At 42.1% G+C, this 26,885-nt stretch overlaps 1 protein-coding gene across 3 annotated transcripts in view; it reads left to right on the forward strand.

Moving 5' to 3' along the window:
* LIG1 (DNA ligase 1) overlaps window positions 1–26,885 on the forward strand; it is a 193,576-nt gene that overhangs the window by 95,271 nt on the left and 71,420 nt on the right. For all 3 annotated transcript variants that reach the window (XM_053451461.1, XM_053451460.1, XM_053451462.1), the window contains exons 11-14: window positions 10,555–10,727; window positions 22,379–22,545; window positions 25,463–25,539; window positions 26,152–26,243. In XM_053451461.1, coding sequence (XP_053307436.1) covers window positions 10,555–10,727; window positions 22,379–22,545; window positions 25,463–25,539; window positions 26,152–26,243 — 509 coding nt within the window. The remainder of the gene's footprint in view (window positions 1–10,554; window positions 10,728–22,378; window positions 22,546–25,462; window positions 25,540–26,151; window positions 26,244–26,885) is intronic.

The following is a 26,885-nucleotide window of genomic DNA, read 5'->3' on the forward strand; positions in this document are numbered from 1 at the left end:
GCCAATGTATCTAAAACACTGCATGAAGGCCGTTCTGCTGTGATTTCAACACCCCATCAACTTTATTAGATGGTTAGGGTACGTCGGGTTCTAGCTCTAAGAATGAAGGGTTTTTTTGCCCTTAGCCATGCGTTTTTGTCTGACATAGATGATAGCCAGGAAGATTTGGCTGTTTTTCATCTTAACCCCTTTATGAAAAAGGCTGATTTTATTTTTTGTACCCTTCGTGACAATGGCCGTTTTAACATTTCTGCGCTTCTCGTGTTTAGCTGTAATTTTCTTCTTTCCAGTTTACTGAACCCACGCAAGTTCTATATTGTTTTTTTCAGGACAATAAGGGCTTTCTTTAGATGACATTGCTTTGATTGTATCATATTATTAACTATTAAAAAAGTATAAAATATGGTGATAAATTTAGAAAAATAAATGACTTTTTCTAACTTTTAGTTGAAAAATCTTTTACTCATCTATAAAAGGTAATGAAAAAATATATTCTACTATTCGTCCTGAGTTTAGAAATACCCAATGTTTTTTTGCTTTTTTCTACACGTTATGGGGCAATAAGTACAGGTAGTGTTTTGCTATTTCAAAGCCATTTTTTCCAAATCTGGTAATTCTTCCCCCTTGTGCCATTTCAGGTATCTTTGAAGCCGGCCAATGCAATTTACCCCATCAAATCATATATTTTTGAAGACTAGACACCCCAGGGTATTTCAAATGCTGGTATTTTAACTCTTTCCATGGACTAATTCTACCACCAGTCTTTGTCAAACTTTGTGGTAGTCATTTTTTTTTCCACACACATTTTCGTTCTGGTATATGTCACTATCATAAAACACCCCAATATGTGTTCAGCAACATCTTCTGAGTACAGCGATACGTCACATGAATGATTTTGCCTGACTGTTTGCGGGGGGGGGGCCACATTTGGGGCATGCACATTTTTCAATGTTGAACTTTGGCATTTGGGGATCCACTGCCCATGCCCTATTCGGTACATCTTTGATACACCATTTCAGTGTGCCCAATAAAACCATATATTTTTGAAAACTAGACTCTCCAGGGTATTTTTAAATGCTGGTATTTTAACTCTTTGCATGCACACATTTTACCACCAGCATTTTTTCAAAGTTTGCAGTAATATTTTTGTGTGTGTATTTTTCTCCACACACATACTGTATGTATGAATTTACAGCTCCTGGTATATGCCGCTGTCACACGACACCCCAATATGTGTTCAGCAACATCTCCTGAGTACATTGATACCCCATGGGTTTGTCATTTTTTGGGGGAACTAAAAGGCCACATTTGGGACGTGTGCATTTTTCTAGTTGAAAATTAGATGTGGGGCCATCCTTCCCCCCCGTGTTAGGCAGAAAGCATTATGCAGAGTATTTATCACCAGGGACACATATTAAAGCCTTTTTATCCACTGCAGCAGGTGCAAGGTCACAGATTGGGGCTTCTGCAGATTGAAGAATATTTGAAAGGCAAATCTCAGGAGGAATTGATTTCTCAAATGACATGTCCTGTAGCAGCAGAATTGGTTTGATGTATCCACTGTGTTTAATAAGCACTTGTCAACAATTGACTTGCTGGGCACGTCACGGGAATACATCCCCTTAACAACAATTGACGTGCCTGGCAGCAACACAACAATCTCCTAGGAGCGTTTCAAACCGCCACCTGACATGCTGCCTCTAACAAGATGGCGCCCGTCCAAGATAAGAGTTCCCAAAGGGTTTATCTAGACCAGCCTAAGAACTTTGCATTCCCCCTGCAAATTGACTACAGGTATTGCAGCCAACCATGCTGGTCAATGGAGCCCGGCTCACTTATCAGTGAAATAAAATTAAAACAATATATAAAAAATTTAAGCTGTAAAAATCAGTAAAGACCCCACCATGACATTATAAGGATAATCATCCAGTTTACATTTTTTTATTTATATAAAACAAACACATTTTTATGAGCAAGTCCTAAAATTAATGCTGTATATTCCCAAATATCCCGGCATGGAATGGGTTAAAAATACCAGCATTTGAAATAACCTAGAATGTCTAGTTTACAAAAAATATATGGTTTGATAGGTTAAATTGAATTGCTGGTCTCAAAGATGTCCCAAATAGGGCATAGCTGCAAACTGACCAGATCCCAAATGTGACCTTTTAGCCAACAAACAACCCAAGAAACCTATGCATGGGTGGTAATACTGTATTCGGGAGTTGTTGCTGAACACGTAATGGGGTGTTGTTTATCAGTGACATATAACAGGAGCTGTATACTCATACCTATGTGGAAGAAAAAACATTTTTGAGAAAGGCTGATTAGTGCATGAAAAGTTAGAATACTAGCATTGAGTAAAAGATTTTTAAAATTAGTTTTAATTTTCCACCATTTTTATAGTAAATTAGATACAATCAAAATAACCATATCTAAAGAAAGCACTTCTTGTCCTGAAAAACACAATATATAATTAGTCTGGGTATACAAAATGAGAGAGAAGAAAGTTACAGCTAAACATGGGCACAGCAAAAATGTGAAAACAGCCACTGTCCTGAAGGGTGCCAAAAAAAAACTGCTCTCTCCTTAAGGGGTTAAACTCACAACTGGAGATTTGGGTCTTTTTGCATTCCACAGAACTTTTTGGCTTAAGCAGTGGTCTACGGTTATAACTTCTATTTGTTCCATTTAAGTCTTTAAGTAGATGGCTGACAATGATACGGCCCTTCCACAGCAAAGTTGTGTTCTTTTCATTGCTGAGATATAGACCTCACTTGAAAGGTTTGTTTAAAGGTTCCCTTTTTGGTAACAAGTGAGATCTTGTTGGTGACGGGTGATGTCAAGACCCTGCAGTAGGATGACAGTGGTCAAATAGTGATGGCTAGACTACTTTTTATTATTATCTTTTATTTATATAGCACCAACAATTTACACAGCGCTTAATACAATACATATATTCAGGCGGTATGACAAGACGAGAATTGATAGACTAAGACAAACCGATACACGTTAGGTGGAGAGAGCCCTGCTTACAATCTTACATAGTTACATATTACATAGTTACATAGGCTGAAAAAAGACATGCGTCCATCAAGTTCAGCCTTTCCTATATCTGTTAATTTGTTGCTGTTTGATCCAAAAGAAGGCAAAAAACCCCGGCTTCGCTCTTTCCAATTTTGCACTAACCAGGGAAAAAAATTCCTTCTTGATCCCAAAATGGCAGTCAGATTTCTCCTTGGATCAATAAGCTGTTTCCCCATAATTAAAGATTATATCCCCGAATATTATGTTTTTCCAGGTATCCATCCAGTTACAGTTTAAATGTCTGTACAGACTCTGATAATTTGGGGGTCTGCAGGCAGAGAATTCCACATCCTTATTGTCCTTACTGTAAAAAACCCTTTCCTCTGCTTTAGTCTAAATCTCCTTTCTTCCAGTCTAAATGCATGACCACGTGTCCTATGCATAGTCCTGTTTATGAACAGATTTCCACACAATGGTTTGTATTGGCCCCGAATATATTTATATAACGTTATCATATCCCCTCTGAGGCGACGTTTTTCTAAACTGAACAGATTTAAATTAGTTAACCTTTCTTCATAACTATAGTGCTCCATTCCTTTTATTAATTTTGTAGCCCGCCTCTGCACCCTTTCTAGTGCTATGATATCCTTCTTTAGAAAAGGTGCCCAAAATTGCACAGCATACTCAAGGTGCGGCCTTACCATTGATTTATACAGAGGCAAAATTATATCTTTATTCCGCGACTTGATGCCCCTTTTTATACACGACAATACCTTACTGGCCTTAGCAACCGCAGGCTGACACTGCACATTGTTGCCTAGTTTGTTGTCTATAACAATTCCCAAATCCTTCTCATTTGTCATTACCCCTAATTCACTACCGTTTAGGGTGTAGGTTGCTTGTGCATTCGCTACCCCGAAGTGCATAACTTTACATTTATCTACATTGAATTTCATCTGCCATTTGAGTGCCCAGTCCCCCAGTCTATCTAGATCCCTCTGCAGCACAGTAATATCCTGCTCGCCCTGTATAACTTTACCTAGTTTTGTGTCATCTGCAAACACAGAAACATGACTTTCAATGCCTCCTGCCAGGTCATTTATAAATATGTTGAATAAAATTGGTCCCAGAACAGAACCCTGAGGGACACCACTTACCACTTTTGACCAGCTTGAAAATTTACCATTTATAACAACTCTCTGTTCTCTACCTCTAAGCCAATGTTCTACCCAAGAACAAGAATTTGCATCTAGGCCAATTTCTTTCAGTTTGAATACTAACCTATTGTGTGGAACCGTGTCAAACGCCTTGGCAAAATCCAAGTAGATTACATCCACTGCAACACCCTGATCTACACTTCTACTTACTTCTTCGTAGAATGCAATTAAATTAGTTTGACATGACCTATGTTTCATAAAACCATGCTGATTTATGCTAATAATACTATTCTTCCCAAGGAATTCTTGAATATTATCCCTAAACAGCCCTTCAAATACTTTCCCAGCAACGGAAGTTAGGCTCACAGGTCTATACCGTATTTGCTCGATTATAAGACGAGGTTTTTTCCAGAGCAAATGCTCTGAAAAATACCCCTCGTCTTATAATCGGGGTCGTCTTCTAATCAGACCCCAAAAAAATGGCTGGGGCCATGCTGCTTACCGGTCGCGAGCAGCGTCTCTTCCGTTAGAAGCAGGAGGACAGGAAGCTTGTAGCTTCCTCACAGAACTCTATCTCCCCCTCCCTCCTCTGGGGGCGGGGCCAGAGAAGTTGCTGGTACAGCCGGTCCCCTGCAGAAGTCTTCGAGTGAGAGATCTGCAGTTCAGGTAAGGGGGTGGGGGAGGGTTTTTGGGTAAGTATGTGTGATTAATGTGTGAAGTATGTGTGATTAATGGAATGAATGAGTATTTAAATGTTTGTGAATGTGTGTTTGTGTGTGATAGCATGGATGTGTAAGGGGGGTGGGGGTTGTAGCATGGCATAGGGAGGCTGTAATCCCCAGGTTCCAGCATGTACTGGCTGCCTTGGCTTGATAGGAGTGTGATTGCTGTTAGCAGCAATCACACTCCTATCAAGCCAAGGCAGCCAGTACATGCTGGGTTAAAAGGCATATCATGGGGCTGAGTGGCATATAGGGGGTTAAAATGCATTTCTGGACCTCCAGAAATGCATTTTAACCCCCTATATGCCACTCAGCCCCATGATATGCATATATACCTCCAGAAATGCATTTTAACCCCCTATATGCCACTCAGCCCCATGATATGCCTTTTAACCCCCTATATGCCAGAGTGGCATATAGGGGTATAAGGCATATCATGGGGCAGAGTGGCAAATAGGGGGGGTATAAAGCATTTCTGGGGGCAGAGTGGCATAACTGGGGGGGGCAGGTTGGCAAATAAAAGGAAATTTAAAAAATATATTTACATGAATTAATATTTACTGGTAAAACTTTTTTTCCTATAGGGTCGTCTTATATTCAGGCTTTTTGTTTTTTTCCTAAATTAATATTTTGATTTTGGGGGGTCGTCTTATAATCGGGGTCGTCTTATAATCGAGCAAATACGGTAATTTCCGGGCACAGAGTTGGAACCCTTTTTGAAAATAGGAACCACATCTGCCTTCCTCCAATCCTCTGGTACAATTCCTGAAAGAAAAGAATCCCGAAAGATTAGAAACAGAGGTTCACTTATTTCCTGACACAGCTCCTTAAGTACTCGTGGGTGAATACCGTCAGGCCCTGGAGCCTTGTTAACATTAATTTTCTTTAGTTGCTGTAGCACCTTGTCCTGGGCCATCCACTCACAGTTTGACTGAAAATTTTTCTCAGTGGTCCTATGTATCTCCATTGCCATAGGTTTCTCCATAACATATACTGAGGAAAAATACTTATTTAAAGTTTCTGCTTTTTCCTGGTCCTCCTTAACCAACAATCCCCTCTCTGTTATTAATGAACCTACGTTTTCATTCTTCGTTTTTTTAGAATTTATGTACTTAAAGAATTTTTTGGGGTTAGTTTTGCTCTCTTTGGCAATCACCCTCTCATTTTCTAGTTTAGCCCATCTAATCACTTTTTTGCATGCTTTATTGGCTTCCTTATATCTTATATAGGATGCCTCTGATTCGTCTGATTTAAATGCTGTAAAAGCCATTTTCTTATTTTTAATTTCTTGCTTAACGACCCCACTAAGCCACATCGGTTTCAATTTGTTTTTTATATTTGTTTCCTAGTGGTACATACTGAGAAGTGTACCCTGCTAATATTTGTTTGAAAATACTCCATTTTTCCTCAGTATTTTTATCCCTGAAGAGTTTTTGCCAGTCAATAAGTTGTAAAGCTGCCCTTATCTTATTGAAATTCGCCTTCTTAAAATTATACGTTTTAGTATTCCCCATGGGCAATTTCTTTTTTGAGTTTATTTCAAAAGAGACCATATTGTGATCACTATTACCCAAGTGCTCCCCCACTTGAATGTTAGACACAAGATCAACATTATTTATCACCAGATCCAAACAAGTATCCTTTCTAGTTGGTGCTTGTACCAGTTGTGACATGAAGGTGTCATTTAACAGGTTCAAAAACCTGGATCCCCTTGCAGAACTACTAGTCTCTCTATCCCAATTTATGTCCGGGTAATTAAAATCTCCAATAATTAACGCGTTACCCAGATGTGCAGCTTTCTCAATTTGTTCTAACAGCTGCTCTTCCTCATCATTATTAACATTAGGTGGTTTATAACATATCCCAACCAGTAGTTCTTTTCCCTTTTTTTGCCCCAAGTTGATATCTATCCATAAAGCTTCCACAAATCCCTTGTCGCTTTCAAGATGCTTAATATTTGACTTTAGCTCGTTGCTAACATACAAGCATACTCCTCCTCCCTTCCTGCTTTTTCTGTCCTTCCTATATAATGTATAACCTTTTAAGTTAACTGCCCAGTCATGGCTCTCATCCCACCATGTTTCTGTTATGCCTATTATATCATATTGGTTAGTGTATGCTATTGCCTCTAGTTCTCCCATTTTGTTATTTAGGCTGCACAAGGTCAGGACTAGCTAAACCTTTCCTCCCCCTCTACCACCACGTGTAACTGTGACCCAGCTACATGCCTGTTCCCCAGCTGACTTATCTCCTCCCTCTTCACTACCTGCACCCACTAAACTCTGCTCAGTGAGCAGCAGACTCCTTTCAAGATTGTCTATCTCTCTCAAAGTTGCAATTTGCTTCTCCAGATCTCTAATATGAGATTCCAGAGAAGCCACTTGCTCACACCTGCCACAGAGGTATGGACCCTGGACGGATTCATCCAGGAATGCATACATGAAACAAGATGTGCATTGAGTCAGATCATCAATCTTGCTAACTCCCATAACCATACTAATAATCAAGTATAAGAAAAAATAAAATAAAATAAATGAGAACCTACAAAATAACAGTTAAACAAGAACACCCGTCAAAATAAACAGTTAAAAGTAAAAATATAAAGCAGTATAAATACAGTACCTTGTGGAACCCCTGTTTCTCTTAGCCTACTTGAAAAAGAGACTATCTCAATGCAGAAGCAACTCAAGTGAGCAAGCGCTGTGAGTTACTTGGGGCTTTATATAGATAACCCCACACAGGTGAAGCTAGGTAACCACTCCCCTCAATTAACTGAGCTGCAGCACACAAGAAAAAAACACCAAAAATAAAGCACCCAAAACAGATGACTGAGTAATTGAATGCAACCAAATAAAGCTTTTTCCACCAGTTGTACTCCTCCAAGGGAACTCCTGTTTCTTTTTAACTCCTACTTAAAATAGCCTACTTGAAAAAGAGACTATCTCAATGCAGAAGCAACTCAAGTGAACTCAAGTGATCTTTAGGGAATCGGGTGAGCATCTCCAAAACTGCAGCTCTTATGTGAGTGTTACTGAACTGCAGTGGTCAGTACCTGTCAGGGTTCCACCCTACCAGCCTGGACCATGCGATAATCATTCTCATGTCTAGCTGCAGTCACCAGTGGCCACCCTTCCCTCTCTGGAGCACCCCTTTCTAATTACTTGGGACAGCTGAGCCACGTTACTGAGTTTAGCCCTGCCCTTATATACCTGCTCTGCCCTTCAGTCTGGGACTTTGCATAGTCTGCTTGCAGTTAAAGATCCATTTACTTGTTCTGGTTTCCTCTGTATGACCTTGGCTACGTTCTCGATCCTGATTTGTGTACCAGACCCCGGCATGTCCGAGACTTGCCTACCTTCCAAGCCATGTGCCCTGACAGTGGGTCTCCAGTTCCAGGCTTGTCCGGCAAGACTTTCTGGTCCGTGTTATGATTAACTGTATCCTGTTTGCTTTATTCCACTGTATATACCAGTAGACTGGTCTGATGAATCACCTTTTCTTTGACATTGCCTGGCTGGCCTGGTGCGTATGCGTTGCTTACCTGGAGAACACATGGCAGTTGGGTCCTGCAGTTAATGTGGATGTTACTTTGACATGTACCACCTACCTAAGCATTGTTGCAGACCATGAACACACTTTCATGGACACGGTATTCCCTGATGGCATTGACTGCTTTCAGTTAATCTCAAAGGATCTGCTGCTAACATCCTGGTGCCAGATACCAAGAAACCGCTTCTGAGGTTTTGTGGAGTCCAGGCATGACGGGTCAGGGTTTTTTTTGGCAGCGAAAGGAGACCTACACAATATTAGGCAGGTGGTCATAATGCTAAGGCTAATCAGTGTATCTGTTAACCACCACCAGGTCCTTGATACAAAGGTCAGTCAGAGAACGCTTCTGCATAAGCTTGCTGTACATATTACCGTATTTGCTAGATTATAAAAAAAGTTTTTTTCCAGAGCAAATGCTCTGAAAAATAACCATAGTCTTATATTAGAGGTTGTCTTCTAATCAGACCTCAAATAGAGGTCTTGATTACAAGACTAAGATCCAGATCCCCCACAACGCTGCAGGCGACCCGGATTCTCCTCTCTGGCAGCCGGTGGACGTCTGCACGATGCGCACAGAACCTTCGCTGCTGCTTGACATGACCATCCGGTGTTCCACCATAGAAGCCCCGGCAGGAAGTACTGACAAGCTGCAGTGGAGGTTGTCTACGTGCATCGTGCAGATGTTCCCCCGGCTGACAGAGAGGAGGATCCCCGCAGTGCTGCAAGAGACCTGGATACTCCTCTCTTGCAGTCCCTACCTGGGCCCTTCTGCTAGGGCTTCTATGACTTTCCAGTGCTTAGTCATAGAAGCCCCGGCGAAAGTCCCCGGTAGCAGCGGAGGTTGCCTGCGTGCATCACGCAGATGTCCACCGGCTGGCTCCACTCGATACCAGGGATTCTGAAGCCCCGGGCACAAGTCTGGGGATGGAAGTCGGAAGGGGCATATAGTGACGTATAAGGCATATCTGGGAGGCAGAGTGGTAAATAGGGGGATATAAAACATATCTGGGAGGCAGAGTGGTAAATAGGGCATATAACGCATATCTGGGAGGCAGAGTGGTATATAGGAGGTATAAGGCATATCTGGGAGGCAGAGTGCCATGTAGGGGGTATAAGGCACATCTGGGGCAGATGTGCTTAACTGGGGGGGCATGTTGGCAAATAAAAGGAAATACAAAAAATGCATTTTTCACAATCATAGTTTTTATTAAATATGAAAAAAATGTTTACATGCAAATATTTACTGATAAAACTTATTTCCTATAGGTTTATCTAATCAGGTTTTTTTTCTAAATTAATATTCAGATTTAGGGGGGTCAACTTATCATCGGGCAAATACGATATTTTCCACTTGGACACGGTTGTATTGTCTGCCTTACCTTTATTCAGACCTAACGTTTCCAATTAGGTTAGTTTTAACCAACACATGTGCTGCCGTCCTTCTAACCAATCTCTAAAACAGACTTGAAAAATATTTTTTGTTTTATTTATTATTTTAAATGGTGTTGCTCACATAAGTAGTCAAATAAACTTTCAAATTTTAGTTTAAAATCACACTTTAGCAGAGCCTTGGCTGTCACATAGGCAGCAAAAATCTATGCCTCTAAACAAATCTGTAATTTGCATACATTTATCCAATTTTACAGATGAGACCTAGACCCCAGTAATCCAGGCACATGTGCATTATTGACCCTTCCTTGTATAGTCAGCTCTACACCCCGCTGTCACTGCCGCACGGACATTGCAATGTGAATGAGAAATGTTTTTCACTCTAAATATATTTTCCCTTAGTCCATGTGGCAGCTTTTTTCCTCCTACCCCAATAAAGTTTTTTTGCGTGTATATGTATATGTGTATATGTGTGTGTGTGTGTGTATATATATATATATATATATATATATATATATATATATATATATATATATTCTTAAAGATTTTGGTAGCTGGAGGAGGGCAGAAACCCCTATTATTGCTGCTAGATGGACAAGAGAAAACAAATTTACTGCAACACATTTTTCATGCTAGCTATAAGCTTTTTTTTCTCCTGTGTTCTGTATATATTTTGACACTGGTTGCTTTTAAATGTAATTTTCTTTCAGGTTAAAGAACATAGAGACACTTAGCAATTTTCTTCGTTCTGTGATTACCTTGTCTCCGGAGGATTTCCTACCTTGCATTTACCTTTCCCTCAACCGCCTGGGGCCTGCTTATGAAGGGATTGAGCTTGGCATTGGAGAAACTATTTTACTAAAAGCTGTTGCCCAAGCAACAGGTATGACTGATAAACTGTTTATATCGCCTTCTCTTCCTGGTTGAATATGTAGGCTATTGTCTGTCTCTTGCCATGCTATAGACTGTGTGTATATGTAAATATCTGTGGGACTTTTATTATGATCAGTGGAACACCATTGATTGGATTTGTTTGTGAAAGGTAGAGTGCAAGCACCATGGACTAAAGTATATACCGTATTTGCTCGAATATAAGAAGGTAACCTCCTTATATTCGAGGTTGTCTTATAATCGGACCTCAAATAGAGGTCTGTCTATGAGACTAAAAGCCAGAATTTCAAAGACTCCCTACTTCTAGGTAGCCCACTGCAGATACAGATCTAATGGAACAGGAAAAAAATCCAACTTTTGTTTGTACCTTTTCACATGCCAGGCACATTTTGTTTTTTCTGAAGTTACTTGCTAGGGTTTTGAGGGATTTTTTTTAATTAAATCCTTATTTATCAGTTTTACAAAATTAAAAATGTATACATACACATGCATTAATAACAGCAGCAAATCTTTCAAAAATGCTCAGATATATATAAAATCATACAACATACAAATACACAGAATGCCAGTCAGTGAGGGCTGCCTTGGGGAATGGGGGGTAGTCGTCGTCTTGCTCATTTAAACGAAAAAAGAAAATTACGCTATTGCTTTTTTCTAATGCACAGAATCCAAGTGCCAATACTGTTCCTCAGCTCTGACCCATCTAGCAAAGCTACTTCCGGTGTTCTTTTCAGCCCTACCCCAGTAATAGCTTTAATGAAATCAAATACCTTATAGATCATTTTCACGATTTTTCTGCAGCCCCACCAGATATGTATAAACGTCCCCTCTTTCTTGCGGCATCTCCAGCACATAGGTGAAACAGAAGGAAACATACTCTTCAATCTAGAGGGGACTAAATACCATCTGTTGATTAATTTGAAATGGGTTTTTGCTAGAGTGACACAGTGGATATGTTTTATGGTGTTATACCATGGTTTTAAGCTACTCCTCTATATCGATCTCTACTCTATATAGATCTTTTTTCCCAGGACTTCAATTGGCCGTGTTTATGTAGAACCACTAAGATTACGGACTACCTTTGCCGCTTTTTTATGGTTACAATTTTTTTCAATCTTATTCAATTGTCGGGGGTAACATATAGTAACTGGAGCTGTGCTGTCAAGAGATGAGGCAAGTGTATTGTTATAAAAAGGCTGCTGCGTCTGGACAGCAAAGGGTTAATATGAAAGGTAAGAGGTTCTAGTGAGGCTGACAGTTGAGTAAGGGTATTATCTGGTAATAGCCTACAAATATGATGTGATCATATTTGATGTGTTCCCATAGGAACTTACAATCTAGGTGGATAAGGGGTGAGAAACAAGAGTTGAGGACTGCGTGGTAGTGAATGATGTTAATGACGGTGTTAATGATGGAGAAAAGGTTTGCTTGGGCTTCTGTTGTTGTTGGGAAGATGGAGGAGTGTATTTCAGGCATATTAATGCATGTGTGTTATAAATATAAAAACGTGTTTGTATTTTATGAATCTTACTGTAATTATTGAATAACATTTACTGTATGAATATATATATATATATATATATATACACTGTTATGCTATCAATAACCACTAACTATCGAGTGTAAAGTCAGAGTAACCCTGTAAACACGTGATACAATTACCACTCCCTTGTGATCATCTCCACGCAGAGATGAGAGAGAGAGAGAGTTGGCAGGACTTTATAAACACAATAAGTCCTCCTTCTGCTGGACACTCCCCTGGTAACCCATCTTCTCCAGTGACCCTTAGAGACCAAGGTGATAGAAAAGGGAAAGGACATTGCACTGGGGGAGGGAGTGGAAGGTGACCATATGTCCTAACTGATTTGCCATGTGCTCTGCAGAGAAGAATCTCCATTAATGTTTGAGACCATTTTAAGGTCTTGTATAGAGAGGCTTTGCCCATTGGATCTCTGCATCATAACACCATTACACTTCATTGGCATACAGTTGGTTGTCAATCATGCCTTCCTTTTTACATCCCTTCTTTTGACAATGAAGTGGATGAGACCCCTGGACTCTATAAAACCCACTGGAGACAAGAGGGAGAGCGTACCTCGCAGTGTATCTACAATGTATGCATGCCCAGCCTGCTATTCACAGAGTTCTTTCCATTTGCATTCCATAATGGAGGTGATATACTCTGGCAATCAATGACTTCAGGTAACAACACATACAAACTTGAATAACAATACATACTACAAAAACACACAATACGATAATAAATGGATGTATGAATAGGTTCCCCAGAGCAGTACCCCATGTTGATTAGAGAAAGTATTAGCTAACTTTTGCCACCAAGTTGTACTAGGAGTGTCAGTTAACAACTGTAGTGCTGCTGTCATACTGGCTATGTCTACTGCATTCACTAACCCAACCCAGTTCCTACACATCCCAGAACTGTGTCCACAACCCCTCTTCTATATCTACTTCTACTCCTTTCTGCCCACCTTATTGAAGCTCTTTCCATAGTACAGGTAATTCTGGAACAATTTTGAAAATGTGTAGAAATTTTAAATGTGTAGACACTAACCAGTCAGTTTTACATCCCTACCACATAAAACTACAGATTTTCCCCAATCTGACCATTTACATTCCCAATCATCTTAATTGCCCTGGTTATCTACCCCAAATCCCAGAATATAATTCTTTGCCCAAAAGTTTCCCCATCAATTTTTAACACCCCCCACCCCCACTGAGTATTACATATAAACACAGATCATATACATTGCCACCACTCCATATTTTAGTCGATCCTTCCATTCCATGTGCGTATTTCCCTCTGCGGTCCCGAGAGGGTGGAGTGATGCCTAGATGAGTCCAAGAGCTGTTTCCAGTATGATTGCCTTCAGGATGTTGGTCAAATTAGTTCAAGTATTGGAAGGTTCATTTTTGGTATCTCTGTATAACTTCCATTATGTTGCTGAGTGGATGGAGTTGCATTCAGTTCCAATAGGGAATTATTATCGGATTCACATGTCCTGAATTGTTTAAGGAAATGCAACATGACCAGAAAGATGTTGAGCTTCATTCTTCTTAAAATATTATTTCAGGCTGTCATACTTCGGGCACCTAAAAAGATCAAGCAGAAGCATCAATCCTTAGCAGTTAACTCTGTATCTGGAGCACAAGTCCCTTTATATAATTTACACTGATCTACATGCACCCACTTATATCCAGGCTGCCTTCTGGCCTTTTTGGGGTTAGACCTCTGTACATGTAGAACTGTTGTGCCCAGTGTGTCTCGAATTACATAGGGCCCTTCCCAATTTGCATCCCAGGGAGAATTTTTCTGAAAATTTTTAATCATTACCAATCCCCCCTTCTCAAACAGAGTTTGAGGTGTGGATAAAATTTTACAATCTGTTGGGGCCATATTGGAGGCAGCAAAGTGAAGCAATGAGTTTAATTGCTCCTGAATTTGGTAGAGATACTGGTCTCTAGACACAGATTCTCTCAGTGGAGTTGAAAGTTGTGGTTCACCTGGATGGCCTAGTGCCATTTTTCTCCCTGTCATTAATTCATATGGAGAGCACCTAGTGGCATTAGAGGGTGTAGCTCTGATAGCCATGAGTACTGCTGGGAGATGGTTAACCCATGATTTGCCATATTATACCAGCATTTTAGATAACCTGGACTTCAGAGTACGATTCATTCTTTCCACTATACCGGATGACTGGGGATGATATGGTATATGAAATCTCTGCTGTATTCCTAATAGAGAACACAGGTTTTGCATAACCTGCCCTGTAAAATGGGTATCCCTGTCCGATTCAATTATTTCGGGAAAACCCCAGCAAGGAAAGACGTGTTCCCATAATGCTTTGGCTGTAGCCAGTGCTGAGTCCCGTCTAAGGGGAATTACATCAACCCACTTGGAGAAAGTGTCCACAATTACCAATCCATACCGGAGGCCCCCCTTGGACAGTGGGAGTGGGCCTATGAAATCAATCTGTATTGATTTCCAGGGACCATCTGCAACTGGCACTCTCTGAAGTATGGGCCGTTGTCCCTTGGGTCGTGGATTTATTTGGGCACAAACAAGGCATTCCTGAATACAGTGTAAAGCTGAAGTTGTTATTTCAGGCCAATAAAATTTCTATTTAAGGTGATACTCTAATGCACTTTGTCCAATGTGACCCATAAAAGCATGCGTTTGTTGTGTAATGGGTCTCTGCAAATGGTGTGGGACAACAAAAAGAAGTCTCGCTTGTGGGTCATTAGGATCACTGTAACATAACAACCCTTCCTTTATAGAGTAGCCAGTAGGAAGTGTTTGCTGGTTCTGTAACAAAAGAGAAAGGTTAGGATCCTTATTTTGTTCTTCTTTTAAATCTGGCACTTCCGAACCTTGTACAGTAACCTTGGCTACCTGAGTCACTAATTCTTTGCATGTGAAGTGTTCATCCCATGCTTCCTGTGTCTCAGTGTCATTTTCATGCAAATGCCATGATTCTCCATCTAAGGCCGCCTCTTTTGCTAACAAATCCACATGTGCATTACCCTGGGAATGCTCATCACTGGCATTGGTATGAGCTTTTACTTTTATGACAGCTACCTGTAGAGGGTGTTTTAGTCCCCAATCAACAAATTTCCGAAGTGCTTGAGTGTGTGACAAAGGTTTCCCTGCCGAGTCCACCATTCCCCTTAAATTCCATATAGGAAGATACTCTGTGAGGGATCTGGTGACATAAGCACTATCACTATAGATACAAATAGGACGTGTGTGTCGAATTTATGGCAAGCCATAGAAATGGCTTCTAATTCTGCTCTCTGGGCTGAAAATGAACGTGGCAACATAAATTTGAGGGATATTTGTTCTGAAGGAACCCAAATTGCAAACCCAGTATGAAATTTTCCCTCGTGCCAAAAACGTGAACCATCTACGTAAATTTGTAGATCTTGGGAAGATGATTTGTCTCTAAACAATTTAGGTGGTGTGTCTTTCTGAATATGCATATCTGTGCAATCATGGGGCTCTCCTTGAATGTGCATGAGTTGTGGCAAAATGTATTTTGCATTATGCTGTACAGTGATTTACGATGCTGCAGGTCTGTCAACCACCTTGTAAGCCGCTGTGTTGATACCCCACTAAGAGATTTTTCAAATAGCAACTTTAAAGGTGTGTGAGGGGTCTGCAGGAACAACTGCTTGAACCCAACTATGTGTTCAGTAGCTTCCACTGACCAATGTACACCCAACAGAGCCTTTACACATGCATCATACCCTTTTTCTACTGGAGACAGAAGTCTGGAAAAATAGCCAACAGGCCTCCACTTTCCAGCTTTCTACTGCAGTAACACAGATGATATAGAGGTGTCTGAGGTACATGTCTGGAGGGCAAAGGGAGACTCTCCATCCACTGTACTTAGGGCTGGAGCTGATGCCAGATCTTGCTTCAGAACCCTAAATGCTTCTTCCTATTCTGTACCCCAAGGGATTTGTACTGAATCGTCCCCTTTCAGGAGATCATAGAGAGGCTTTGCTTTTTCAGCAAATCCTTCAATGAATTCCCTTGAAAAATTTGCAAGTCCCAAAATTGCTTATTACAAGGTCTGGGGACTTGTAACATTGCTATTACTCTTTCTTTAGTTGGACATCTGGTGCCTCCTGTAATTGTCACTCCCAAAAATGTCACTTGTTGTCTGAGCAAACTGTACCTTTGAAGTGTTTAGTTTGAGGCCAGCATTTGCAATCAAGCCAAACAGTTCCCTCAACAAATCCATATGTTCTTCTACTGTCTCTGTTTGAAGTAAGATATCATCTACATCAGGCATGTCCAAACTTTTTTCGAAGAGTGCCAGATTTGATGAAGTGAACATGTGCGAGGGCCGACCATTTTGCCTGACATTTTCTGAACCATTAAAATTAAATACAAATTAACTATTTTATGCAAAGTTTATGGAAAACGGCATACCACATCTATCCCTTTCTCACAATCTCCCCTCTCCCTCCCCCTTCTCACAATCTCCCCTCTCCCTCCCCCTTCTCACAATCCCCCCTCTCCCTCCCTACCCCCCTTCTCACAATCTCCCCTCTCCCTCGCTACCCCCCTTCTCACAATCTCCCCTCTTCCTCCCTACCCCTCCTTCTCACAATCTCCCCTCTTCCTCCCTACCCCTCCTTCTCACAATCTCCCCTCTCCCTCCCCCTTCTCACAATCTCCCCTCTCCATCCCCCTTCTCACAATCTCCCCTCTCCATCCCCCTTCTCACAATCTCCCCTCTCCCTCCCCCTTCTCACAATCCCCCCTCTCCCTCCCTACCCCCCTTCTCACAATCTCCCTCCCTACCCCCTTCTCACAATCTCCCCTCTCCCTCGCTACCCCCCTTCTCACAATCTCCCCTCTTCCTCCCTACCCCTCCTTCTCACAATCTCCCCTTTTCCTCCCTACCCCTCCTTCTCACAATCTCCCCTCTTCCTACCTACCCCTCCTTCTCACAATCTCCCCTCTCCCTCCCTACCCCCCTTCTCACAATCTCCCCTCTCCCTCCCTTCTCACAATCTCCCCTCTCCCTCCCTACCCTTCTCACGATTTCCCCTCTCAATCCCTTCCCCCCCTCTTAACGATCTACCCTCTCCCTCCCTACCCCCCCTTCTCACGATCTACCCACTCCCTCCCTAGGTCACTTACCGTCAACTCCTGTGTTGGGAGCGTGAGGCGTTTGTCTCGGGTGCCGGCGCTTCACAGCGCGTGAAGCGCCGGCACCCGAGACAAACGCCTCACGCTTCCAACACTGCACTCTGGGTAGCGCATAGGCAGGCGGCGGCGGCAGCAGCACCGGCGGCGAGCAGAGGAGTCCTGGATTTCTGTCAGTCAGGGGGGCCCAAGAGGTGCCGAGCGGTCGTTTTCAGCAACCGCTCGGCACCCCTTGGGCCCCCCTGACTGGCAGAACTCCAGGGCCCGGTCGCAGTCGCGACCCCGGTAGTTCCGCCACTGCCTACAATTTCTTTATCAGATGCCCTTGTGGCTGTGTGTGCCGGCGCAGGGAGAAGGAAAGCCCAAATCTAGCGACGTCCGAGATTGCAAGATTTGGGCTTTCCTTCTCCCTGCGCCGGCACACACAGCCACAAGGGCATCTGATGAAGAAATTGTGTAGGGGAGGGTTAGATTTCAACCCTCGTCTACAGTCAAACATGAACCCTGTTTAATCTTACTGTAGACGAGGGTTGAAATCTAACCCTCCCCTACACAATTTCTTCATCAGATGCCCTTGTGGCTGTGTGTGCCGGCGCAGGGAGAAGGAAAGCCCAAATCTTGGACTTTGGACATGCCTGATCTACATATTGTATTATACTAGATGGAGAAGAAAATACTTCTAATACCTTAGCTAGGGCTTGGTGGAAATATGTTGGAGAGCTATGAAAACCTTGAGGAAGCGTTGTAAATGTATACTGAGTATTCCTAAAGGTGAAAGCAAATTTGTATTGACATTGCGGGGCTAGCTTAATACTCCAGAAACCATTACTGATATCTAGCACTGAATACCACTCACAGGTAGCACTTAACTTAGATGTAACTTCAGGTATGGAAGCAACCAAATTTGTTACTGGTGGGGTACATTTGTTTATCATACGGAAATCTGCAGTTAATCTCCATGTGCCATTAGCTTTACAAGGGGGAGTTGTTGGAGGAAGAGCATTTCCTAATGATACCCTGCTTTTCCAATTGATCAATCATTTCTGCTACAGGTTCAATGGCTTCTGTTGGAAACCTGTATTGTCTCTGTGGAGGAGCATCAGGTCCCACAATATTAATACCGCTGCCTTTTAGAATGCCACAATCATTTTTATGCTGAGCCCAAACTTCAGGGAAATCCATAACCAATTTCTGCAGAGCATAGTTGTCTTCAGTAATGGGCCACACTCTTTCTGAAGAAACAGAGGCAATAGATGCCACGGGACTTAAAGCAGTATCATCTAAGATAACAGGCTTTCTCCCTCTTGTATCTCTCCACAAAACATTATTGCAAAGGTCGACAAGCATTCCTTCTGTTCTCATTACATCTGTACCCAGTATGGTACCTTCAGTGTTTTTACTTTGCCAGATCAGTATTTCCTTACTCCACTGAGCACTTAAAGTCAAGGTCACTTGTGGAATAAGAAATGCATGAGACTGGGAGCCACCAAGTCCTACAAGAAATGTCTTTTTCGCCCCAGAAGGAGGGCTTAATGGTAGATCGGTTAATGTCACTGAAGCTCCTGTATCAATAAGAATCTTAGTGTGATGTCCTGCCATAATACCATGCACGTGTGGACGTCCGGAATGGTCCCTAAATGTTTTACAAATAGGAACCATATCGTCCAGTGCTAGTCAATCTGAAAATGAAATCAGAGGAGCCTCGTCCCCTGGTTTCAGTTTGTGGTCATTAGTAACCGCTCCTTGTACTGCCATCATTCTCAGAGCCTCCCGTGCCGGACCATACAGATTGGCCCTAGGCAGAGGGTTAGAATGATGTTCCTGACCTGCCTTTTCAGGACTGTTATTTCTTTTCATCTTTACAGATCCTCTTTGATCACTTTCTTTGACAGACTATCACTTTCTTTGAACATACCATCCCTCAGTCACCCTTTGGTCTCTCTTGGCCTTTCTACATTCTTTCTGTCTATGACCATTTTTATTGCAATAATAACAAATACCTCTGAAGGGAATCTCAGGTAGAGATTGCTTCCCTTCATTGGTAGTTACAATCGCAACCTTGCTCTGTCCTATGACTCCTTTCCTCATTAAATTCTGCCTGGCCTTCCCTATGATGGTCAATACCCCTTCCAAAGTATCTTTTTCCTCTGCCATCATCTGCACTCCAGGGTCTAAGTAAGTGAGTTTTTTTACTAGGTATTGTAGTAGATCAGGAGGAGTTTGATCTGGTGGAATGCGGTGGGTTAGCCGATAGACTTGCTCAAATTTGGAAGCAAAAACCCACGGATCATCTTGTAAATTCACCTTCATCTCAGCAAGTGAATCTAAATCTCTGTCTCCTGTTACAAATTTGGAGACAGCTCTAAGTCTGTCTCCCTCTGTAGCCCATTTATCATCTTTAAACCAATCTCGGTCTCGATTAATAGGGCCATTTATGGGTGGATTAAATCTACATGCAATGCTGCTTGGGGGCGACATTTTAAGCATCATACATGCCTCTTTAGGAGAGAGCATATATTGTTTAACTGCTGATTCGAAATTGGACATGTTTGAAAGGACATCTGTTTTGCAGTCATATGGGGGAAAGAGGGGCTTTAACTTCATTAGCTGTTTCATCACCTTATCTCTATCCTGCTGCTGTAGAATTTTAGCAGTTTGCAGGGTGGCAGATGTCCTGCTTTTAACACTAGGTGAAACAGATAAAGGGTCCATAAAATGTGGTATTGCTGGCTTTGTTACAAGAGGGGTTAATATAGGGATACCACCATTATCTAGCTCATCCAGTATACGGTTTCCTATGTTTGTTCCTGGGTTCTCATTCTCTACAATACTTTGTGCCTCTTCTTCTTCTGCACATGTTTCCCCCTGGCTGCATACAGCAACTGGGGTTTGCGTGGCTAAACATGTCCTAAGGGATGATATCAACTGTCCTCTCGCTTCGTAATTGTCCTCTAATGTGTTTACATAATCTCCATTTAATCCACACTTTGGACAATCACTATATTTACTTGTGTTGTTGATTATGGAGGCCACAGGAGTGTGCCCCACAAGTATACGGTTCAACTGATTCCTCAATAACTTCAGCAACTTCATACAGTTCTGGATTTTCAGTCTATCTTTATTCAGGCACCACTTCTTATTGTCTACTCTGCAATTCTCTTTCTCACATTGCAACCACAAGCTATGCATTTGTTTAAATTTTCATTTTCCATCATTAATGGATCAAAAGTGCTAGCTTCTGCATACTGTGCTACAATTTCCATTCTTATATATCAAAAAACAAATTATAATTTACTCACACGACTTGTGTCTTCAGACTGCAGGCAATCAAATGGTGTGCACCCCACTTTGAATCCTCGGTCTGGATAAAACGCGATCCTCCAGAAATGATGTCCGGCTTACTAATTGCGTCTCGCTCTGGTTGCCTCTTAGGATCTCTCACGTCTTGGCCCGAGACGTATTGCAGAAAACGCTTCCACCAAATAAAACAAAATCGGTTCGGTTATTTTGTCCCTTTTAGCTCACTTGTATCTGGAGAAAACTGGATTGTCCCCCCTTGCAAGTGAGCAAAAAGTGGTAAAAAATAATTACCTGGCTCGCCAAATGTTATAAATATAAAAACGTGTTTGTATTTTATGAATCTTACTGTAATTATTGAATAACATTTACTGTGTGAATATATATATATACACTGTTATGCTATCAATAACCACTAACTATCGAGTGTAAAGTCAGAGTCCACACTCCTTGTTTTCTGCAATTAACAATATTTATTAAGAGAGGCTAAACAAATTAACAATACATATACAAATTACTATAAATTCGTATATGCTGTTACCAAACTATCTATTCATTGATTGAATGGAAATAACAAAGAAACAGCAGGATAAGCCTGTAAACACGTGATACAATTACCACTCCCTTGTGATCATCTCCACGCAGACTCAGAGAGAGAGAGAGAGTTGGCAGGACTTTATAAACACAATAAGTCCTCCTTCTGCTGGACACTCCCCTGGTAACCTATCTTCTCCAGTGACCCTTAGAGACCAAGGTGATAGAAAAGGGAAAGGACATTGCACTGGGAGAGGGAGTGGAAGGTGACCATATGTCCTAACTGATTTGCCATGTGCTCTGCAGAGAAGAATCTCCATTAATGTTTGAGACCATTTTAAGGTCTTGTATAGAGAGGCTTTGCCCATTGGATCTCTGCATCATAACACCATTACACTTAATTGGCATACAGTTGGTTGTCAATCATGCCTTCCTTTTTACAATGTGGGAAGACTGGGCAGTTTGGTCAAATCCAATAGATGTGCTACTGTAGCTTAAATTGCTTAGAAAGTTCATGCTGGCTCTGAGAGAAAGGTGTCAGAACACACAGTGCATCGCAGTTTGTTGCGTATGGGGCTGCATAAACGCAGACCAGTTGGGGTGCCCATGCTGACCCCTGTCCACTCGAAATCACAACAATGGGCACGTGAGCATAAGAACCGGAGCAAAGAGCAATGGAAGATGGAGGTCTGGTTTTATGAATGTTTTCTTTTACGTGGCTGGCCAGGTGCGTGTGTGTCGCTTACCTGGAGAACACATAGTACCAGGATGCATCTGTGGAGGCCCAATCACGCAATTTACAGGAGTTAAAGGATCTGCTGCTAACCCTCTTGGTGCCAGATAACACAGCTATACTGCAGAGGTCTAGTGTAGTCCATGCCTACACTACGCAGGTGGTCATAATGTTATGCCTGATGGATGTGTGGGTGTGTATGAAAGTGTGTGTGTGTGTAAGTGTAAGAAGAGGGATATAAAATCCTAGGCTTATGAGGTGTTTCCAAACACAATGTATTTTGTTTATTTACCATTTTGCATTAGCTATGGTATAATTGCAGGTGAAACGTGAAATTATTCAGTCCATTAATAAGATAGACATAATTCATTTGGGTTTTATTTTTTCTATTCAAATATAGGGCGTCAACTAGAAAAGATTAAGAAGGAAGCACAAGAGAAAGGAGACCTGGGTCTTGTTGCTGAAAGCAGTCGCAGTAACCAACGTATAATGTTTAAACCCCCAAACCTCACTGCTTCTGGTGTGTTTAACAGGCTGAAAGAGATAGCAAAGATGACTGGAAGTTCTGTAAGTCCTTATCATATTGGAGAATAATACTGTAATAGAAGATGTTTTGTTTACTGTAGTTTTCAAAAATGTTCAAAACGTTTTCTTTTTATGTAAAGTCCTGTCTAGGACTGCAGTGTTAAGCATCCTGACTTCATGTAGTATGAACTTTATTTTGCTTGCAGCCATGACCACTGCTAATACGTTTACACTAATCCACTTCATAAAGCATATAAGTTTCTTGAACATCACATCAGCGGTAGAACTATGCCTTAAACCAGGGGTGTCCAAGTTTTTTCTGCAGTGGGCCACTTCATAATAATTGTATACGTGCGAGGGCTGGACTCATTTTTCACTGTGAGAAAATATGGCCTTTAATAAAATATGCAGATTAAAATAAAGTAAATGACAGAAAACCTTTACTTTTCCTCTCACTGATTTCTGGGCCTAGAAAGTTTTGTGACTACAAATTCAGGATTCTGGATAAGTAAAAATGAAATAGTTCTATTTATTTTAGGGATCCACTAAAATGAAAATTCTGGACCAAAACTGAAAATTCAGGGTTCACTTAGCCGAAACCGAAAATGACCCCCCACCTTTAAAAATAATAATAAAAAAAATCCCACACTTTTAATAAAAGTAAGTTACACACCAAAATTGTACAAAAAATTATATATTATGATTAACAGCAATCTCAGGCATACCCAGATTCCAGCATGTACTGGTTGGCTGGGCATGGTAGGAGTGTGATTGCTGTCAACAATCATATATAAATTAATAGTTGTTAAAAAATCAACTATGACTTAGAATGATAGGAGTGTGATTGCTAACTGCAAACACACTTTTTATACCCAGGCAACCAGTAAATGCTGGAACCTATGCATGATGGGACTGTGACTGCTGTTAGCAATCACACTCCTATCATCCCAAGTCAGCCAGTGCATGCTGGTACAGGGTGGCTGTAAGTGCAGACCCCATACTGTTGGCAGCATCAATACACAAGGGGGGCAGCTAGCCAGGTTTCAGCATGTACTGGCTGACTTGGCATGATAGGAGTGTGATTGCTAACAGGAATCACAGTCCCATCATGCCTAGGTTCCAGCACTTACACATCCATGCTATCACACACACAAATTCATTCACAGATTCATTCCCTCAATCACGCATACTCATTCAAACACCCTCCTCCACCACCTTACCAGCACTACAGCTCTCGATGCCGCTCACAGACTTCAGCAGGGGGCGTGGCCTCCCGCTTTCTCTGTGCCGTACAATAGACCCTCCCACAAGTAAGCAGCAGGGCTCTTGTGATCCTGGCTGCCGAGGTCCCGCGGGCCGCACCTCGAGGTCCCGCGGGCCGCACCTCGAGGTCCCGCGGGCCGCACCTCGAGGTCCCGCGGGCCGCACCTCGAGGTCCCGCGGGCCCCACCTCGAGGTCCCGCGGGCCCCACCTCGAGGTCCCGCGGGCCCCACCTCGAGGTCCCGCGGGCCCCACCTCGAGGTCCCGCGGGCCCCACCTCGAGGTCCCGCGGGCCCCACCTCGAGGTCCCGCGGGCCCCACCTCGAGGTCCCGCGGGCCCCACCTCGAGGTCCCGCGGGCCCCACCTCGAGGTCCCGCGGGCCCCACCTCGAGGTCCCGCGGGCCCCACCTCGAGGTCCCGCGGGCCCCACCTCGAGGTCCCGCGGGCCCCACCTCGAGGTCCCGCGGGCCCCACCTCGAGGTCCCGCGGGCCCCACCTCGAGGTCCCGCGGGCCCCACCTCGAGGTCCCGCGGGCCCCACCTCGAGGTCCCGCGGGCCGCACCTCGAGGTCCCGCGGGCCGCACCTCGGACGCCCCTGCCATAGAAGATCTCCTCTCTATCTCAATTTGATTTTAACTGTCAGTAAGCTAACACTAGACCAGTAACAATTCTCTTAATATGCATAAATTAACTTAATAGACTTCCTTGTTTTAAGATTTAAAATATTTGTTTTGAGAATAGCTCAATGGTCACATTATCAATATTTTAGCCAAGAATCTTGTCTCTTACCATGTTCCATAGTGAACTGAAAGTTAAGTTCAACTCTACAACATGTCCATATTTCTTCAGTAAGTTATAGTTCTAAAAGAGAGGTAGTTTTAATTCATTTTTATATATATATTATATATGTTGGGGCCATATTTGACCACATAGCTCTCTTGTTCCAAGATTGTATTTACAAATTAAATTAATTTTCAAAGAGGACAAATTTAAGTAAAAGTAAAATGTGTTTTGTTCTCTGTGTCCTGGATAGCTTTCACACATTTGTCACATGAAATAATGTGTAAATAGACTGTACATTTGGTGTAACTAGGACTGTGTCTGCGTTGAAATGTTCAGTTATATACTGTGTAACATTTATTATAAGATTGTCAAGGTAGCTTTTTTTCTCTCTCCTAATAAAGTAGATTTTTTTCTGGTCTTCACTGGCTCTTTACGACATAAAGTATGGGGAGGTGGTTTTATTTCAGATCCAGTGTCTGCTCTGTGGGAATCTGAGATTAATAATTGTCTTAAACTAAAAATATGTAAATTGTACATTGCTAACCTTGTGAGGTACTTTGCAGTGTTGATGCATGATTATCATTGTATAAACATGCTTTGTGTTGTGTCCACTCTATAACCCTAGTATGATTGGTTTGAGTGAGGCCTGTTCTTTTAAGGTCAAGTGTGGCAGGATCTTCTTGCTCATAAGATGTTCAAGTAGCAGTAGAAATTCAAATCTAGATAAGCATTCCATATGGCGTGTTCGTAAACCTATTCCAGGGTTCAGACAGGTCTAAGATCTTCATGGCACATATATATTTGTGGGTTAGAAATTACAGTATAGTAACTTTACTAAATACTGTATAATTTTGATCTAAAGAGTCTGTGAAACTGATTTGTTAAATATACATATTTTTGTGTTCATCTTATAGTCTATGAACAAGAAGATTGATATAATAAAAGGATTATTTGTAGCTTGCAGACACTCTGAAGCACGGTACATTGCAAGGTATTTAATGTGATTATAAACCTGTTTTTTTTTTTGTTTTTTTTGTCAGTGTTCATAATCTTTTTATGAATCTAATTCAAGGCTCAACAAACCCAGTCGCCATGGTGACTAGAAACTTCCTGGCAACCAAGGGAGACAGGGGGGTAAAAACTGACCAGGACTTCCATTGTGAATCCAGCACCTGCGCCATCCGTGAGACACCCAGCAGGGTCCCGGGTTCACAATGTATGGTGTTAGCATGTGTGTACATGAGTATAGAATGTTAAGGTGTTAGTGTTTATGCGCATAAGGTGTTAGCATGTGTGTCTCTGTTCCACACACTAATGCCAGACAGTGAGTGGAAGAATATTGGTTAAACATGCATGCTTGAGTCTTTATTGTGTAAAATACCTTGTTATGAAGAGGTTATTCAGTACCATACAAAGTGGTGCAGCACTAAAGAAAGGTGTTTTATGTTGTATTGCTCCAATAAACACCATTTAACTGAGTACCAGGGGGTAATATATGAAACTAAAAGAGTTGGCACCTAATTTTTTTGTCTGGCTCCAAGATCCAAACCAAATCTGTCAACCCCTGACCAATCGTACTTTTTTCCCTGTACGTTCTTTTCAGATCTCTGGGTGGTAAACTTCGCATAGGTTTGGCAGAACAATCAGTCCTATCTGCTATAGCTCATGCAGTGTGTCTCACTCCTCCTAGCCAAGGTAAGTATGTTGAAAATCTTCTTTTTCACAGTTTAAAATGTCCTTTATTTCATATTTGCCTTATCAGTGCTAACTTCAACGATTACAAGTGTTACATAGTCAAGAATGTAAGCTCGTTTGAGAGGGCTTTCCTCACCTGTTTCTGTATGTCAAATTAAGTTATATACCGTATTTGCTCGATTATAAGATGAGGTTTTTTTCAGAGCAAATGCTCTGAAAAATATCCCTCGTCTTCTAATCAGCCCTCAAATAGAGGTCTGACTATGAGACTAAGATCCAGATCCCCCGCAACGCTGCAGGGGACCTGGATCCTCCTTTCTGGTAACCTCAGCTGCTGCCGGCACTTCCACCGGGCATCAGCAGAGGTTGTCTACGCGCGTACCTTTCCCGGCCTAGCGTTCGCTCAGCATGGGGGGTGCCACCTCCGCGCCAGGATAGCCCGCCCACTGCAGGGGAAGCAGAGCCAGCTGGGGAGGTCATTGATCTCTTTGTGACAGGCGGCGCTCCAGAAGCAAGACCGGCCTGTCTATGACGGTACTGTGCTGTCCCAAAGTCATCGGCGGACCCGGTAGACTTACCTCTTTAATTTTCTGGAGGAGGTGGGGCCTAGTGGGGTCACACAGCGTCATTGCATACTTCCGT

This window comes from Spea bombifrons, chromosome 12, assembly GCF_027358695.1.
Source record: "Spea bombifrons isolate aSpeBom1 chromosome 12, aSpeBom1.2.pri, whole genome shotgun sequence".
Lineage (NCBI taxonomy): Eukaryota > Metazoa > Chordata > Amphibia > Anura > Pelobatidae > Spea > Spea bombifrons.